The following is a 19237-nucleotide window of genomic DNA, read 5'->3' as shown; positions in this document are numbered from 1 at the left end:
GCTTTAAGGACATTCCTTCCAAATGGACAGGGCTACTCTCCAAGACAGCCACTCTGAGCCAGTTTCTTTAATGAGAGGAGGTGTTTGAGAGACTAATCGTGGCTGGCACTCCCATATGGCACTGCCATGGCACTGGTTGTGTGGCTCTGTTGCCCACTTTGGGTGCTGGACCCACAAGAGCCTGGTGCTATATGGGAGCACCCCTGACACACATCATGCCTTAAGGTCTTGTGCTGTGCCAGTGCTTTAGGAGAAGGGCTGGCTTACCAACAGAGAGCTAAGGAAACACACAGAGCGAGCTTCTGCCTCTTGTACAGAGTCGTGTAGCCTTACCTCAGTAAGCTCTTTGCCACCACCATTGACCACCAGTAGTAGCCCAGAAACTCCCTGTGAGGTTTTTTTCCTTTCCATGTAACTGGAAACAAAGCTGTTTAGGCATTGCTTCCTCCCAAAGCATTTGGAAATGGTTGCTGTCAAAAATAAAGTAATTTCCAACCCAGTACTGCATCTTTACAATCTGTGCTACCAAATTTAATCCCATTTTCACTCCTTGTTGGGACCAAGGCAATCCATTTGCTTAAGCTTTTGTCAGCTCTAACTAAACAAAGCATTTTCCTCCTTTATATGTAAGCAACAGATTCTGAGTTGAAGTCACAAAAGCAATTTTTGGTCTTCACAGCCTGGGAATTTAGGGCCTGGTGGAAACACATGAACAGTTCAAGACTTCAAACAGAGTGCTTGTAGTGTGATTTAAGATACTGGCCCGGCATGTCAAGGCTACTGCCCTATTCATCAACTCTTTGCTTTGAAGATTTCTAGCATTTAGTAAACACTTGTACAATCCAGGGTTGTGAAAACAGCACATATGTTCCCTAGATTTTACATGGCCTTGTACATATAGCAGCTATGCAACACTGGAAAATAATATTTGACAACAGATGACAGAAGTCATGGATACATCACAAAAATCATCTTTCAGTCCTAACAGCTTCACAGTCAAAATTTATGTTCATGTGAAAAACAGATTGCTGACTGTAACCTGTCCTGACTGGCCTGACTCATTTAGCACTTAATCATTTGCATTTATAGGGAAGCTGGTTATCCAAATTGGGGTTTATTTTGATCTCATTTTTCTTTCCCCATAGCTGTTTGCCTACTAACAACCTGATGATGTGTTCTTTGAGACTAAAAGCATATATTAAGTCTGACTAGTTACCCCCTGGTATAGCTCCTTTCTGCACTCCTTCACAGGTTTCAGATTGTGGTTCAGTCTGCACAGCAGACTATTTTGACAGCCATTTATTTGTGCATTTTATGGATTTCTTCTGCCAATCATTGCTTTTGGAATCTCCTCAGAGCATATTTGCATGCCCAAAGCCATGTTGCTATCAGCATCCCTGGCTCCTTTGTACAAAGGATTAAATCCTTGCAGAAATGTGGTCCACAGGGCTGCTCTGCTCACTGACCTCTCTTCCCAGACATAGTGGGATTGATTGCAAAAGACCCCACATCCCTTGACAGTGATGGCAGCCTTCCAATGGCTCTATCAAGGACAAGCACTATCAGATCTATCACTGTCCCACCCTTCTAGTCAAATTTCCCATGGAAAACAAGAATACCTCAGGTATTATCCCAGCCCTGCCTCCATGGCCTGAGCCGTAACAGTTCTGCTACAGAAGGAGACACAGGCAGCAATGAAATTTGACTCCACTGTGATTCTTGGGCAGTCAGGGGTGTCACTTCCTACTGCATTTGCAATACAAACCCCAAATCCTGAGTGTCTGCCCCTTGCCCTGCGTGCAGCAGCACTGCACAATGAGGGAGTTACTTTCTTTAATAAATAAGCCTATTGATACCAATCACAAGAGAGACTGCATATGCTCACTAGAAAGGGCTGACTGGACTCCCTGGTCCCTCAAGACAGCTTGGTCCTTTGGTGCATCTGGCCTGCAGAGCTGCTAGAGATGATTTTAAATACTGTGGAAGCCTTTAAAACACTGACAAAAGCCCATCAGGTCCAGCAGACACAGGAAGACAAATAAATGGATGACTTATACATCAACAAGAAATGCCACTGATTTGAAGCAGCAGCAGTAGCCAGTTGTGATGTTGTTTCTCTTCTCCCAGCAGCGGATAAAGAGGGAGAGGAGAGGGAGAGAAGCAGATCTGCAGGCCATGGCTTTCCTCACCAGCAACACACAGAACCCTAATGGCATCCCTGAAACATCTTTGTATTCTCAGCTAACCACAGCTAACATGACATTTCATACAGAAATAATTTCTGTTAAAGCTAGGCTCTACCACAATGTTTACTTTATGCAGAGTTTTTGATTTTTAGACTATTCTTAAGACTATCCGAATTCTACCTTTAGAGAACCTGCATACTGGGATTCTATCATTTGGGTCTGGTGATTGAATCCCAGGGAATTAGCCACATTTGAGCTCCCCTTGCCTAGGGCCAGATACACTAATTCCACTTCCAAATGTACGTGTCTTGCTTGGCAGCTCAGCCACGGCGCTAGATTATCTCTACCTACAATTTAATTAAAAAATAATCACCCTTGGCTTCCCTGACGTGGGGCTAGGCTGTGAAACAGGCGGACGTGAGCCGCTACTTACGTGACACGCTTTGCTGGACAGAATGAGCACGGAAAAGGCTCGGAGGAGTTTTCCTGCCGAGCCTTTTTAACAAATGGTCACGTTCGTTCACGCTAAGGGAGACAAAGAGAGAAAACACACCAGTGAGTAACCAGATCATTTCAAGGTAAGAGTCAACTGTATTTAAAGTACTTATCAGCTTTGACTTTGTCAGTGCTAAAGGTGTTAGCATGAAAAAGAATTTTCTCTTTCTTTAAACTGCACTTTATCAAGAGAACTCATCCTTTCTAAGGACACTGTATAAATCTACTTTTGGTCAGTTCATCCCTAATATCACCATCATTGTGATTTCTGAATGTGTGATGCCTCTAAATCACTACGAACCATATCAGAAGTCTGACATCGAGTGATATGGAACATTAAGAAGATTTCTCTTTAGTGTTATGCACATGAATCACAGCATACACACACTGCCTTAGAGAGAAGGAGCAAAGCATTGTCGCTTAGCACAGGTAGAAGGCTTCTATCACACCTGCAAAATGGCCTGAAGCAACCAAAGGTAGGACCCATCGTTAATTCTGCCTTCTAAAGAATGGTCTCACTTTAACCAACCTCCCATATGGAAAGAAAACTTTCTATCCAGTTTCCTTTATTAAAAACCTCTTTGGTTTCACAGTTCTTGTCAGAGGCCTGACAAAATTACTGCTGAATTTACAAAATGAGAAAATACCAACTTAAGATGAAAAACACAGTACGCTTACAATAGGTGTAACATACCAACAAGAATTATTAGAGGTACTCTCCACTTTGATTTTTATAAAAAAACAACACTCGCTTCATCAAGAACTTGATGCCCAGAGTTAAAAAATTATGACTAAGATCCTGACCTTTCAAAGCACTTAATTACGTACATGAGTCCCACTAAATTCAATGGGGTTTTAAAATAACATAGGCCTTCAAATCTCATTGCACTGGAGCCTCAAGTAACTTAAGTATCAGATTATTTTCAGAAAGGTATTAGAGTCTACTTTGGTTCAAAGTTCTCCACAATTGGTCTGTTTATTCCTCCTCGCCCTTGTTCCTGATACTGAGATGGAGCTAGTGCACAGAAGGGATCTCTGCTGGTACAGCTCCTTGCAGTGCCTTTGTCCCATTTGCCCCACATTTGCACCATGTCTCCATTTTCCCAGTCTACTTTTTCTTTCACATCTTTATTCACAAGGAGCAATTGCACTGATTATGCTGCAAACATGGATACACACCTGAATGCCAATGCTGGTATCTTCCTTGGGTTAGATTACAAATTCACATGCATTTGGTGTATGAAATGGAAATCCCAGCAAGTGCAGCTGCTGCTGTCGACATGCTAACAACAGCTTTAAACAAACAAGTCCCTTTCCCTGAAGCAGTTTGCTAACTTCAATCAGGAAAGTAACTGAAGAATTTCTGAGATGCCTGTAATATGTAATCCAGCCATGCAGGCTTATATTCCACTTAATAGTCCATTAGGGCAATAGCCAGGCTCACAGTCCTCTGTTCAGTGCATAATGAGGTGTCCACAAAGGACAGGGTGGAATCCTTCTCATTTTCCTGTGATCCCTAAGCTCACACATCTGAACTAGAAGCTTGTAAAACCTATGGACTCCTCCTCAAAATCTTTACAATCTCTAAGCATTTTCAGACACTTGGTCTCTTCCCCTCCTTCCCCTGGCACCACAGAATCACACCTGCAATGGGTATGGCAGGTTACTTTCCCTGCTTGCAGTCAGCAGTATTCCCTCAACATAAAATAGAAGTTGATAATAAATTTTGAAGCAAAAGTATTGATTCCAACTGAGTTTGTCAAACAAACTCTAACAATTCTTGGCTCAGGAGACCTGCATATGTTCAAAGAAGAAAGGATCAGAGGTTTCCATTAAAACTAGGGTTACAGCATGAAAACTTCTAAAAATCTTGGAGGACCCAAGTGATTAAAAAAACTAAGATCAGTTTCTGGCTATAAGAAAATCTAGTACATACAGAAAGAAGTTTATACCTGTTCCAAGGAGGCAGCATGGTAGAAAACACATACTACAAAGAATCACCAGGTAAGGGTGATGCAATGGAAGGCACAAAAGCAAGACATGAGACTTCTCTAACCTTTAACCTCCCTTGCTTAGGAAGTTGACAACCTGCAGAACCAGCCACTACCAGTGATGCTGTACTGCACAACCTCCTGCAGACTGCAGGAGACTGCTGGGTAACTTGTTAGTTTAGTGAAACACTGTCTGAACACACTGCTGTCCTGTGAATGACAGAAGTGCAATACTTGTTCATGTTCTGCAGGCAAAGAACGTGTAAGAAGACACTTTTCTATCTCAGTAGGAGGGTGATTTAAAAAAGGAAACTTAAACCAATCAAAAATACTTGTTGTAAGGGACAAATAAGCTATATTTGCCACAACATTTCTTACACTGAGAATGGAATTAACCACAGCAGAAAAGCTCACAAGGAAAAATTCTTTATCTGCTTGTCTACCATGCAGCAACAGATGAAGTGTAGACCAGTAATGCTTAGCCCCCCAGGCTTCTGCATTCAATATGTGGAGGAAAGCCTGCTGTCAAGGGACCTCTGAACAGGAGTGACACATTGCAGCTCTAAGAATGCCAAAGCTACACTATCTCTGATATTGCTAATTATAATCAACAAGTTCAAAACTGAAGTCACATCTGATCTTCCCGTTTGGGAAATGATATTGGATTGCATCTATGCAGAGAAAGAAAAACTCACAGCAGTATTAGAAATTTGTGGTTTAAGTATGAGGGATGACTAAATAGACTGCAAGTCAAGACTAGTCAAGTACAATAAAACAAACCTTTAATACACAGAAGGTAATGCAACACAGTTCTTCTGAATTGGATGAGTATTTTATTTACTTACAGGTATTAGATCTCCCAATAAAATCCCTGAAAGGAAAGTGAAGTGGCTTTCTTAACTAGTAAGTGTTTGCATTCATACAAGTCCCTGCTTTCAGAAAAGGTTTCTGCCCTGCTGCTAACAGGTAACAAAGTGAAGACTTCTCTCTCTGCCTCACACTTTGATGCAAAAGTAACAACACTGGGCTCACAGGCAACAGGTTAGGCCTTGCTCAGAGAAATACTGCTTGTAAATCAATCCCAAGCATTAGCCATGATTTTCAGGTTTAATTCTGCTTTCTAGTGACTCCGAGCCAGGGCCTAAACACTCCCATGGGGTCTAAGGATGGCATCTTCAGATGCATTGAGACAAAAGGATAAGAGATCATGAGATCACACTCTGATTACTGGACAGTGGTGTTCATATTCAGGAACTCAAAAATCTTGTCAGAATGGAAGAAGTCACAAACCCAGACATTCTTATGGAAGTCAGTGACATGGAAAGTAACAGTGAAATATGCTTTAGCTGGTTAGTCAGTGACCTCCGAGGGGGTAAGAGAGAGGCACCATCTATCTCTAATTATATGAAGGACAAAGGACACAGACAAAATGCTTTGAACTAAATATATACTTGACTAGAACAAAAACTGTCAAAAGGTCCCAATTCTGAGGCTTTCTATGAAAAAAAAAGATTTAAAAAATCATTAGTCAAGTCAGCCAAAATCAGATTTAGTTGCTATCAATAATGCAGAATACCTTAGGCCAGGAATACCTTTGTGATGGCTTCATAAGAGAGTCAAGATGACTTCTGCCTGCCTAGAATTCTGTGCTAGCAACATCACACAAATTCATTAAGTGAATGACAAATCAAAAGGTAAACTAAAGGCAACACGTTATTTCATAACAATGCTTTCAATTCCATGAATAAAACGACTCTTCCATCTTCCTATCTGAATTGCTCTAAGGTGTCAACGGAGACCTTCATTTTATTTTTGTATTCTCTTCTTCTTATCCCTCACAAAAGCAAACAGCCCTTAAATCCAGGCAACAAACATCTGGCTTTACACATTCAAATGAGATGCATCAAAACAAACAGAATAATTCAAAGCTGACCACAAGGTCCTGCTGTCTCATTTGCTCAAGTAATTAAAAAAAGATGAGCTTCGCCACCAATTAATCTACTGAGCACTAATTAGCGTTAATGAGGATTTGGGGTATTTGGTATAGTTTGACCCAGAATGTCCTCCTGAGTCCATTAATTGACTGGTGGCAAAAGCAGGGATCACAAAGACCGGAAGGTTAAAGTAGATGCAGGTGTCTCTTAAAATTGGATCTTCCCTTTGAAAACACATGCATATCCCAGTTAAAAAAGAAAAAATAGAAATTCAGAGCCCTCCTTCTCTTACAAAAACTGAATTCTTGTTTGTGTTTTGTTACAATTTGCCAGAGGAGATGCAGAGCAGAAGCACACCAAACAGGCAAATACACTCAGTTGCCACTGGTTTCAATTCACTGCCCTTCTGGATTATGAAGAATTCGGTCAGATACAGACATTAGAAATTATTTGGTTTGTTTCTGCTTTTCCCCTTTCCAGAAGGAAGAAGTAGGGTGCCTAGTGAAGCCTTACCAGGGCTGCTGGAGATGACACAACTGAAGCACACAAGCACATTTCCCAGCTGCCACCCCGTGCCAAAAACATGCCAGGAACTCAGGGCAGAACCTTGGCTCTCCAGTGCAAGATACTCAGGGTCCATGGGTAAGCCCAGAGGACAAGAAAGCTGTAGCTGTTTTCCCTATCATCTGAACACCTACAAAGCCCTCACTACACTGCCTGCAGGTGCAGCATCACTGGTTCTTCCACCCTACAGTGGTGCTGCAGCAGACAGCCACAGGTAAATAATTGTTCAGTTTGGTTTAAACCAGAAAATCTAAACCTCCAAGGCTTAGGCTGAAGTTCTGTCCTTAATTCCACAGCCTCTCTCCTACCCATAAGTATTTTCAAAAGAAACAGCAGGTAAACCCTTGTTCAGTCTCTTTGCTTCCAGTGGCACACACTCTGCTAAAGACAGCCTGAGAAACTCTGGCTGACTTGCATTATTCTCCTGTTGGAAGAAACATCTTGCAACGTGTTGCCCTCTCACTGTGACAGCAGGGACAGGAAAGAATGAGGGAGGGAAGAAGTTTTAGTTAAATATCCCATGTGGCTAAACAGAAGGTAAAAGACTAACAAGTTTCTGTCCTTGTCATCTTGGCCTGTGTTTTGAATTTTGAGGGGAAAAGAGGGTATTCTTCTCTCTCTTTTTAAATTTTAGAATTAAAACATAATACTTGATCTTTTCCACACATCTCAAACAATAACTTACAAAAAAGTTGCTGTTTCTTGCTGACATGCTTCTGTCACTGAAAATCACATCAACATAAAATAAAAAGAGCAAGAAGAAAGGTCTGAAGCAGACCTCTCCAGCTTTGATCAATTATAATCACCAAATCCTTTACAAGCAGACTGTTCATTTTCATTTCAGTCTCTTGGCTCTCAAACTCCCTTACGTGTCTTCTGAAGAAGAATCAGAGGTTCAAGCACGATGGCTTCTCCCCAAGTACACCTGGCAGAGAGGCCTTGCAGATCCCTCTCTGGCTGCTAGGACATGGCATGTATTCCTGAGGATTTATTCACAAGTTCCATCTCTCACCTTTCATGCAACATAACACTGCTTAAAGCCTTACAGCATCGATCACAGTGCTGGCAGACATAGAGCAAGAACTGTACACCAGGCAGAGGCTGTGGCCACACCTCTGTAATTGGCCAGAGGAAACTATTGTTCTTCCTCAGATAGTCCTTGCTGGATGAGGGCACCCCCCCAGAACCACCCCAGGCCTTGGTTTAACGTGGGTTTTTTTAGTTTAGAATTGTTAGAAGTTATACAGTGGGCAGAGACATAACTAGCATAGGCTCAGCACAAGGAGAACATTAAAAACAACATTATTTCAGATCAGGAATTCAAAATCAAAGCATGCAAATAATCACAAATGCAAGTTACACTAAGGCTGAGGGCTCAGCAAAACTCTATGCTCAAACACCTAGAGTATCCCAGGGCTGGGGAAGAAAGGTCCAGCTGGCTCAGAGAGCAATTGTATCTCCATCCTCTGGCTTCAGAGACACCACATCGAGGATTCACCCTCCTACACAACTGCCAAAGTGGCAACGAGGGGCTTCTGATGGCTTCCCTCTCTCGATCCACAAAGAGGAGATGTTATTTTTTGTTATCTACATTTGATTGCAGGAATGTTTTACTCTGAGGTCAGAGTAGGAGGTCTTTTTAATTTAAAAGGCAAACAGGCATTACTGATAATGAAGCGGCAAAGTAATCAAAGGAAATCTCTGGAGCATTTCACAAGGAAGTGTCTGAGGCATATAAACAGTGAAACAAAAAAACCCCAGCATTTTCTTTGCAGAGTCAGCGTCTACAAACACTGCTCCTTAATCACTCTGGATCCAGCTGAAATAGACATCTCAAACCATGCTTCTTTTGCATTTTACTGTAAATACTCAGCACACCATTAACAAAAACCCACCACTAGGACACCAAAGGGTCACCAGGCAAAAACCACAGAGGAATGAAGACAGAAGTGCTGCCTGTGCCACTAGCAGGCTGGGAGGTGCCAGAAGTTACCTGTCAGAGGTGACTTGCAGCAGCCAGCCAGGATTTAAGGAGTACCAAGTCCTTGCTGAGGGCTCAGCAACAGCCAGCTTTCCAGAGAAGCTGAGCTCTTACCCTCTGCCAGGGTGTGGCACTTCCAGGACTTCTTAGTGCAACAAGCTCCCCTCCAGGTACTTCCAAAGCACATATGAAAGCCACAGAGCAACCTTCCCTCTTTATAAATTGTATTTGACATTATCCAGCCAAAATGCCTGATAAGCATCAGATGTATCTGGATGTGTGGCCCTGCAAGGTTGACTTGGAGCATATTGAGAGCAGCCAGCTCTCCAGTCCATGAGAACATGGGGTATTGAGCTCAGCCCACATGCTTTTTATCTTGCCTGGATGTGAAAAGGTTAAAAGAGTGTTAAATACCTTCAGCAGCAGCCCCATGGATGTCCTGGTGGTGATGGATGGCTAAAGCAGCTCCTGCCCTCACCAGTCAGTGACCTGAAAGTGCTCCCCACATCACCCCACTTCTTTCAGCTCAGACATCACATGGATCCAAACAGTGGAGCTGATTCAGCTGAGCAGCTGGGGCAAAGATGGGCAGGATGACCACGGCTGGCAATGAGTGGCTTGGGAAACTGTTAAGCCAGTCTAGCAGCCCCATCAACAGGAACCCAAGGATGCATGGCCCTCACCAAAGCCCTGAAGAAACACTGCTGTTCCAGGCTGTGACTTGGCTTGGCAGCAGGCTACTCCAGCCAAACAGCAGCTCTCCCTCTGTGTCCCAGAGGTCTGCATGGAGGAGCATCTGCAGCAGCAGCACTCAGGGCAGGTGCTCCCAGGTCTGCCCGCGTTGTCACACCAGACTGTACCCATGGCAGAATCACCCTGCGGCAGCAGATGGAGGCCAGGACATGTTGTGAGCTTCAGTCAGCCCCCGTTTGCAGCACACAGATCATATACAGAGTTCTGGGGTCAAATTCTCCACTCTAAATCCACAGAATCCTCTTCAAGGTGGTCCTTAAAGTAATATGGCTAAAAGCAGGACAAAGTTTTTCCTTTTCATGATAAGCAAAGATGATTTACATTTTTTTTTTCAATAACAATGTCTTAAGGCAGAAAAGTCAGATCCTTTTTTGATTCCTAAGATCACTTGGACAATCCATTCTAGCCTACATTTTTGAGACTGTTATTCCTAAACTTCTTTCAAAGACTACTTAGAATGATATTGGGTTTGCATAGCAAGGTTTTGGTAGTGGGAGGCTATGGGGGTGGCCTCTAAGAGAAGCTGCCAGAAGCTAACCCTAACCCAATGCCAGCCAGCTCCAAGAAGGAATAACAGTGCAGGTTTGATGGGCACCTAATGTGCAGTCAAGGTGAGCCCACTGTAAAAAGACCAAGCACCTTTAAAAAATACCATCTAAAAATATCAGTGCTAAACATCACATGCCTGTCTGAAATGCAGCAATCCTAAAACAATAATGGAGGTCTCTCTCTGCTTAAAGTACCTTTCATTTCCAAGCACTGCAAACACTAAGCACTTGTATATGCATTTCTCTGGGGCGAGAAGGCAGACATCATTGTCAGATGTCCTAGAGTCAACTAACTTAAATCAAAACTTGAAGCTGCCCAGTTTTGCCATCAGCCTTCTCAAAACAGGGGAACTGACCCAATTTAAACGTCTGAGAAGCAGAAAAGGCTAAGAGTGGCTTGTTGCTTTCCAGCTACCCTCCTTTTGGTATCAGTGCTGTTGACTTCTTGTCCCTAAGTGCCTCACTTTGCACTTACTCTACTGGGTGCTTGGTCATATCCTTTACAGATAAGGTGGCAATACAGTTGCAATCATAACATTCTTTTCCTACTCACTCATTTTTTTCAGAAGTAGTCACCTTGGAGGGTGAAGTCTTCCATGTTTGGTCTCTGTGTACACATTTTTTCTGGTTTGGGGTTTTTGTGTGTGGATTTTTAAAAAAATCTAAACGTACTGGTTTACTAGAAGTTCACTTATATACTTTTACTGAAGTTAAGATTACTTCTGTCTTTAAAAACTCTAAACTCCTCCTATCAGCTTTTTTTCTTGCTTTTCTTTACAGAAAAGCTAAAGAACAGCTCAGGGCAACAACAAAAAATGAACCTTGAAAGTTTCATGAACACAGTTTAGAGCACAGCCCAGGACATTTGGTTGAACTGGAAAACAAAAAGCAACCCAAATTGCTTTTCTTTAAGCTTTTAAGTATTTTGTAATTGTCCACTAAATATTTAACACCTAGTACAACTTGTGTTTTCTTGTTCTTGCTACGCTGAACTTGGCACTTTATTCTTTACTGCAAATCAGTGAGGAGAATGCAGACTGTCCTGCCTCTCTTCAGAGACTGGGTTAGCCAGCAGAGGAGTCAGGGTCTAGGCAGACTGCTGAAGCCATTAGGCTGGAACAGTTGTTATGGAGCAGTTCTCCTGCTGTGCAGCCTGGAGGGAAGATTTCTTCCTCCCTCCCCTGTGGAGATCCTCAGTGCCCAACCCAGTAAGTCAGGATTAGGCATCAGAGAGATTGGCCCCTTAATCAGTTTTAACTCTCATCTTGTAATGTTCCTTTTTCCTAATCTTTCTTTGCAATTTACAACTTCATTCTGGCCTTTGTTCTAATACTGTACCTCCATCAACTTTGACTTTGATAGCAGATTTGATCACAGCTCTAAATCCTTCTCCGGGTCACCAGGTTTTAACCCTATTTGTGCACTGGATCTCCCTCAAGGTTACATGATAGCTACAACCAGGATGGCAAATAATTAATTGCACTGGAGAAGGGGAATGTCAACTCTAACTGGTTTGCACTAGCAAGCAGGCCCTTGGGTCCCCAGTGCCAGTGGGAACATGGTAAATCCCCCTTCAGACCTCTGGCCATGTTACGAATCCCTTTCTGTCCTCTGCCCCACAGCATCTCCAAAGTGGAATCAAACCTGGTAATTTCAAGTGCCTCACACATGGGTTAGAAAAGTCAGAAATAAATGGTACATATTAAAATGAGGAAATAATGTGATGAATCCTTACTGATATGGGACAGAAGGGAGAGAGATAAAGACTAGCATGGAATAAAAGAAAATTATGCTTTTCCACCTTCCATACATGAATGTTTACCATATGGAATCAAAGAATTAAAAAAAAAACCCACTGATATAATTTTATGTGCTTTTTGCTAGTAAAAGGAGTCTAATATCTTTTTACTAGAAAAGCTGCAAGGAAAAATCATAAATATGCCAGTCACTTTCTTGTGTACGCTGGTGGAGAAATCTCGCCTTTCCTTCCCAGAAATGGTGCAAAGAACATCTGGAAAAATTGATAAAAAGGATGCTGAGACCTCAAAACCCAAAATACACCTCTCCCCTCTTCAACCTCATTTTATGCTCAGCTGCAGTGTATGGGCTGGATTTAGATCACAGTCATGCACATCCTGAGTAAATACATCGAAGTCAACACGTTCATGAAACAAGAATTTGGGCTCCAAACATCCCATGCTGTTTAACCAGCTGAAAGCACAAGACTGAGTTTGATCCAAGTAAGATTCACTGCACCTGCTGATGCAAAGGGGCCTCAATGGCAAGGTCTCCCTATTCCAGTAGATGTAACTTGGGGTGCATCAATAGAGAGACAGAGTACTTTGAAATACAATGAGCCCAAGCCTCACTCTTCTTAACCCTAATGAAAAAGCCTGCCTCTTCCTCAGGAGGTCCTCACCTCATTCATTTATTCCTTAAAAGTTAGGTCTGTTTTACCATTTCTGCCTCTGCCAGTGAGAGGCTGGGCCTCTGCCACTCAGTTCTCTGCACAGCCACAAGCCCAAGGCAAGTTTCCCGTGTTGCCCTCTTGCTCCTCCCCAGGGACCTGTGGAGCAGAGAAATTTCCACCGATGCCTGTGTGAGCTCACTGATTACCTACCATGTTACACAGCTATTGAAATGAGACAGGCACCTGCCCTCCCACACCAAATAAAACCAAGGCCAAGATAGATAATACAACTTGCTCTCAGGGTGAGAGCTGGTCATGAACTTTTCACCAAAGAAACTGGGTTAGATTTGGTGAGAAGTACTAAAATGAAAGAGAATCTACACCAGAATGTCTCCTTGTTGAAGACAGACAAAGGAGAGACTGTGGGGAGCTGCTGTTTTAGGTGCACTGGAAAAAACAGTATTTGTTTTATGATACGGAGATGAAAGTGGCACCACAGCCATCACCAGTGGGTGTCTGAGAGCAGCCAGAGTAAAGGGGCATATAGAAAAATGCTGTGCAAACACACACTGCAGCTATACCTTGCTAGGTCTGTAGTCACTTCCCTTCACCTTTGTTCAAGGCAAGACTCTGCCCTCCAGATCTCTGACTCACTAGAAGAAATTCTTCCCAACACTTGAGCGATGTGGGTACTTTTCTGCAACAGCCCAGAGAGGTCCTTCAGCTCCTTGTAAAGTATGCAAATCATGAAAGCCACATTGTTCTTCAGTATCAAACAATCTAATCCTGCCCACCAACCAATTAATAACAGGACAGAAAAACAACCAAAAAGCCACTTTCAAAGGGAGCTCTCTGGCAATTCCAAGACAGAGAAACCCTCTGGAACAGGAAACTTACTGTCACAAAGAGGGTGCTGCACAGCTTTGCTCACTCTCCATTAGTTGGCCAGTGGAGCAATAAAGTGACATGGGTTTCCAAAGCAAAGTTTGCTTTGGTGCCTAATCAGGCTCTACGCCACCTGAACTCTTGCTGACTTCAATGAGAGGGTAGATGGAGTGAAAAATGAATGAGGACTTGAAGGTTTGGCCCTTTACGAGCCAAGATTTAAGTTGTAAACTTATTTAAAGACACAAAAATCTCTGCAGCTGAACTCAATGCTGCTTTTGAACACAAACCTTGTTTGTTTTCTTTGTGTAAATCTTTACATGTTAACATGATTAAATCTGCTGGGCAGGTGTCTCCTCATGTCCATGTTTGCTTTGGCTCATGTGCTGCCCCTCTCACCTCTCCAAATTCATGAAAATTTAGTGTTAAATCCTGCCTTTTGTTACATGAGAGTGCCAGGGAGCCCCTCTCCCTTCCTAACCAAAGTGTGCTCGTGTCACAGCTGGGCTGGAGTCCAGCCCAGCACTGCCATGTGCCCAGGTTGGGGAAGGCAAGTGTGGGTACTCATCTTCCACAGGTAGGCAAGCATGGCATGGGATCCACCATAGACCCTCACTGCACACTCACTATCCCACTTCTCAAGCTATTTCTGGAGTTGCCAGTTTTCAAGCTACATGTTCACCCTGATTAATTCCCTGCTTTTGGAATTATCTGACTTTTCAGCATCCCAGCCTCCACCAAACTTAAGTTTTCAGCTGTCCAGATGAGACATATAGAAGAATAAGAGCATGACCTGTTAAAGCTCAAGATTATACACTTGCTATAATCTCCAAGCATCACTCTAATGCTCTTTGCAAGGTTTCTGGGACCCAGCTGTAGTGCCCAGGGTGCTGACATTCTGCCCTGCACAAACCAAACAGTTCCTCATCAACCACTTGCCTTGTTCATTCCCAGCCACAGCAAAAATGTGCCCCTGCTTTTTTAGAGCAATACAAGCAAATTCAATTTTAGAAACTGTTCAAAGGGCCTAAGATTCAGAAAGATATAACTAGTGAAGAGCACTAGTGAAGACATTTTTTATTACCCCAGAAGAATATGCCTAGCAAGAACAGCTGTCTGGGTGAAGATCCTCTGAGACAGGATATGAATATATAGGTATCAAGTGGCACACACAGTTCACCCAGAACTCCTTCCCCAAGCACAGCAAGGACCCAGGTGATATCTGCCATATTTAACAGCAATTCAGCTGAGTCACAGCAAACTGTTGGCATCCTCTTGTGCAAGTCTAGATGCACTCACTGCTTTCCAGGCTTTGCAAGCTGCTTTTTGTTTAGCAGACTAGTTCTGAACACTCAGATCTTGCACCTCATTTTTTGTCTAAGATCTAGGAAATGAAAAAAGCAATTAGCTCCCTAAATCCTGCTCTTATCTATGATTAGGTGTGAGTTTTTTTGTTGTTTGTTTGTGAAAAACATTGAACAAAACCAGGGTCCACCATGTAGGCCAGGAAAATAGACCCCGATGACAGCCAGCTTATCTTCCACAGCTGCCTGAACAAACCAGCACCTAATGGGCACGTTCTCAGGAGCACTTCCAGCCAAGGACTGAGGTGACAGATGGACTCGTGCAGTTTTTACACAGCTCTCTATTTCCTATAGGAAATGAGAGGAGTCCTGTTACTTTCCCTTCCTGCACAGTGTTACATTGCCAGAAATACCCCAAGAGCAATAGGGCTGTGGGCAGGAGGGGAGAGCAGAGCATGCACCTTAGCACACGTTTCCACCAGCTTCAAGGAAATATTTTAAAAATAAGGAACATGAACCAGAGAGTCTAACTGAAGGAAGCTCCCACTCTATTTCTTTCCCACCCTCACCCTTCACTTTGGACAAGCTCACGATTTCTAGCAGGTGTGAAAGAGCCATGAGACAAACAAAAGAGATAAAAGACAGAACAACTCTGAAGAGGAGTGGGGAGGCCACAACACAAGCACAGCACACCAGCTCCAAGCAGGCAGAGGCACTCTACCATTATCTAGTTCACAGATGGACCACCCAGAAAATCTGGGAGCAATTAGGAATGAGAACAAACAAATGCATGGAAAGAAGGGGGGAGGGAAAATGGGAAGGAGGGCCAGAAGGGATTCCTTACATCATCTCCATGCAAGCGTTTCGAGAATGAAGTGAAGCTATATGGAGGAGGAATGCAGATGAAAGAGTTTGCAGTGAGAATGCAATAAAGTAAAAGGCTATGAAAACATGGAGTGTATGAATGAATTACAACATGGCCATGAAATTTACAGAAAGTCAGGACAGTGTGTAAACAGAGAAGAAACCCATCAAGCTCTTGGAGACACAGACATGCACATATAAACAGATCAAATGCTGACTGTCTCTCTCTCACTGTTAACAGCAATTCAACCCACCCTGCAACCCAGGGATGCACCATGCACAAAACTGATTCATGCTCCCCTCTGACTATCAGTAACAGGCATTAAATACTGGCAGGAAAACACAAATGCTTCGAACCAGCACCAGTATAACCTCACATAAATGCACAGATAGGAGCCACAGCAACATCCAGGCAACTCACAGAGCTCATACCAGAGCCATGAGCCTGGGAACAATCAGTTTTCTGCTGGTCTGGCTTCCACTTACCTGGCATCTAATCACACTATCAGTCAGCACTTCACAACACCAGGTTACACCTTACTTGTTTGGGGAGACTGACCTGATTTTGGTACTAAGTGCTTTGGCTTCAACTGACTTCAAAATGACTGCTCAGCCTTCTAAGAACAAGGGCCATTATATAATTAAATGCCTGATATTAAGCATCTTTGTTGGTGCAAAGTTTGTTTTCTCTTCTTAAATAATTTGATGTGCAGTTTGTGACTTTTGTAGTGAGCAGAATTTATAAACTCTGTTTTGCTGGATCCAAGAGTTGCAGCAGAAAAATTACTCAAAAACTGAAGATACCAAGTGTTTTGAAGTGATCTTAATCAATAACACGGTGTTTACTTTGTCTTGGCCTCTGAAAAGCAAACTCTGGTCCCTAAGGACATCTTATAAACACATTAAAGTTCACACAAGCTTTTTTAAAAGCTTTTCAGTTTACCATAATCTCAGTAAATCACTGCCTGATAATTTTCCCTAAAACCAGTCCTTATTAACACACAAATTCAGTTGAAAAAAATCTACTATCTGCTTGTCTTAGCAGCAGCTAAAATATGGCAATTAGCTTACCTTAGACTAGACATCAAAGGCTCAAAGGATGACCCTGCCCCAGAAGAACAAAATCTTTTAAAAGCCCCATTCCACTCAGTTTGCTAGTTTATAAGGTTTGCTAAAATCCAGTTTAATGATCATGTAGTTTCTTAGCAAGTCATGTGGTGCCATATTGTGTAAGGAACAGAAGAGCTAGTTCTAAAACCTTTTTGAACTTGGGGAGCTTTTCCGACCAGCTGATGCAGAACCACATTCTGAGATGGTAAATGAAACTGTTGGATGCAAAAGCCTCACCAGGATTTTCTTTAGCTTCTTTCAGAATAGACAGAAGTTCCCACACAAGACATACTCTCTCTATACAATGAAAGGTTCAATAATAGCAATATATTCAAGTCCATATGGTGTGGTTATAAGGGAGAGGCACAACGAGAAACTGAGAACCCTGAAGGCAAGAGACCTGCAAGCTGTGGTGAAAAAAGCAAAAGCATAAAAAAAAAACTCCTTAAGGTGAAACTGAACAAAGTAGTAGGGCACAATGGATTAAGCCAGTTCTCCTTTTAGCTACAGTCCTAATATCCTGAGCTGCTGACAGTTCCCTCCCCTGACATGGTTATCTTTTTGTTTTGTTTTTTAGATGACATAACAAAGTGTTTTCAAAACCAGCCTGCCTCAGTGGCCAGGTAAGAGCATTACATGTTACCATGCAGGAGACTGAGCAGCAGTTTCCAATAGAGCCTCACAGCAATAATGCAGGAGAAACGAAAATGGAAGGGCTGGTTTCTGTGGGGGGAACAGACACATATGAAAGGGAACAGCAAAAAATAAATAATATAGGAGAAGAAGCCTTATTAGCCTGTTTGCAATCAGATTTTAATAGTGAATGAGAAATAGGGAGGGGAGAGGAAAAGAAGGGTCTGGTTTAAACATTTAGCATAGACTTGCCTCTTTCCATTACTATCACGAAGCATGGCTTTTCCCAGTTCTCTTGTCTTCGTTTCCAACTCCTTAACTTGCTCCAGCAAAGTTTTATGGTAGGTATGCTTTGCCCTATACCGCAAGGAAAGGACAAAAAATAAAACAAAAAAGCCATGTGAATATTTGTTTTGCTACAAACCCCCAGTTTTACCTCTCAGGTGAGAGGCACAGGGCCCTCCCTTGAAGGATTTGGGAAATAAAGCACAATGTATGCATGTTAGTTCAGGTTTACAATAACTGGGAAAAAATACATACAAAATAAGAAATCAGGACAACTTCAAATTAAACAGAGCTCAGCCACTTCAACACAACACTCAAAACCTAGCCAAGCAGCAATGCTATGGGACCACAGAGACCTGACCCTGCTGCCGTGGGACTGCTCAGGACCCGGGTACTCAGACAAAAGAGCTGGGATTCATTGAATATTCATGGCAGTAAAACATGAATCCATTCTGTCTTTTGAGCTACGCGTGGCACCGCTCTGAAAACCAGAGCAGAGTCTCAGCTAATAATTGCCATTCAAGCCCCTTGATTTTTTTTTTTATCAGTCTCACGTGACTGGAAAGGCACTTCTCTCCTCAATGAACTTCCAAACTGACAGTAACAAGACTGGCTGTGTCCTCCTACTTTTTCAGCCTGAGGATTCAAAGAGTAATCCATGCACCACACATGCAATCAAAATTTAGAGTGCAATTTAGAGTTCCCCATGAAGAGACTTGGACCTTTTCCCCCTCCAGGTTCACTGACTGCTCCAGGGCTATTATACCTAAATTACATTGACACAGGGGAGACAATCAAGTCCCCTTTTTCTTGACCTGTACAAAGCAAGAACACAAAACGCAAGGATCTTTCTCACATGGGCAGTTTTTGATCAGCTTCCTCTTTTGTGCCAGTTAAAGGAGGACAAGTGTCTCATGAGAATTTATTGATTTGCATGTGACTGCACAATAAGCCTAAAGACAAGATGGAGCCAAGTGGGCTGAGACACTACTTGCTTCATAGCATTAAATTAATATTCTTCAGCTCAAAGGTGGCAAAAATTTCTTTGCAAGTTTTATAAAACATGCAGACATTAAAATCTTTAGCCAATGACATAAAACAATGCAAATCTCCCTCTAACAGAAAAATAATAACTGGTGTGTATGTAATTAAAAATAATGAAGATGCATTTATTTTTAAAAAGTATGATACTATTGCTCCTTCCACAGGGAATAAGAAACAAAGACCACAAAATGTTTGCTGGCTCTGTTTATAATGACAGTGCCTTGATACTAATACTAGGATGTCTAAGTCC

General features: G+C 42.5%; 1 protein-coding gene across 3 annotated transcripts in view; it reads right to left on the bottom strand.

The window, feature by feature from the left end:
* ATP8A2 (ATPase phospholipid transporting 8A2) overlaps window positions 1-19237 on the bottom strand; it is a 319087-nt gene that overhangs the window by 10916 nt on the left and 288934 nt on the right. For 2 of the 3 annotated variants that reach the window (XM_036404098.2, XM_054518566.1), the window contains exons 35-36: window positions 17911-18015; window positions 2620-2711 (exon numbers count right to left, since the gene is read on the bottom strand). In XM_036404098.2, coding sequence (XP_036259991.1) covers window positions 2620-2711; window positions 17911-18015 — 197 coding nt within the window. The remainder of the gene's footprint in view (window positions 1-2619; window positions 2712-17910; window positions 18016-19237) is intronic. The other variant, XM_054518567.1, reaches the window with a different exon arrangement.

This window comes from Molothrus ater, chromosome 2 (genome assembly GCF_012460135.2).
Source record: "Molothrus ater isolate BHLD 08-10-18 breed brown headed cowbird chromosome 2, BPBGC_Mater_1.1, whole genome shotgun sequence".
Taxonomy (NCBI): domain Eukaryota; kingdom Metazoa; phylum Chordata; class Aves; order Passeriformes; family Icteridae; genus Molothrus; species Molothrus ater.
The sequence above is the reverse complement of the archived record's forward strand: the minus strand, read 5'-3'. Positions and strand labels throughout refer to the sequence as shown.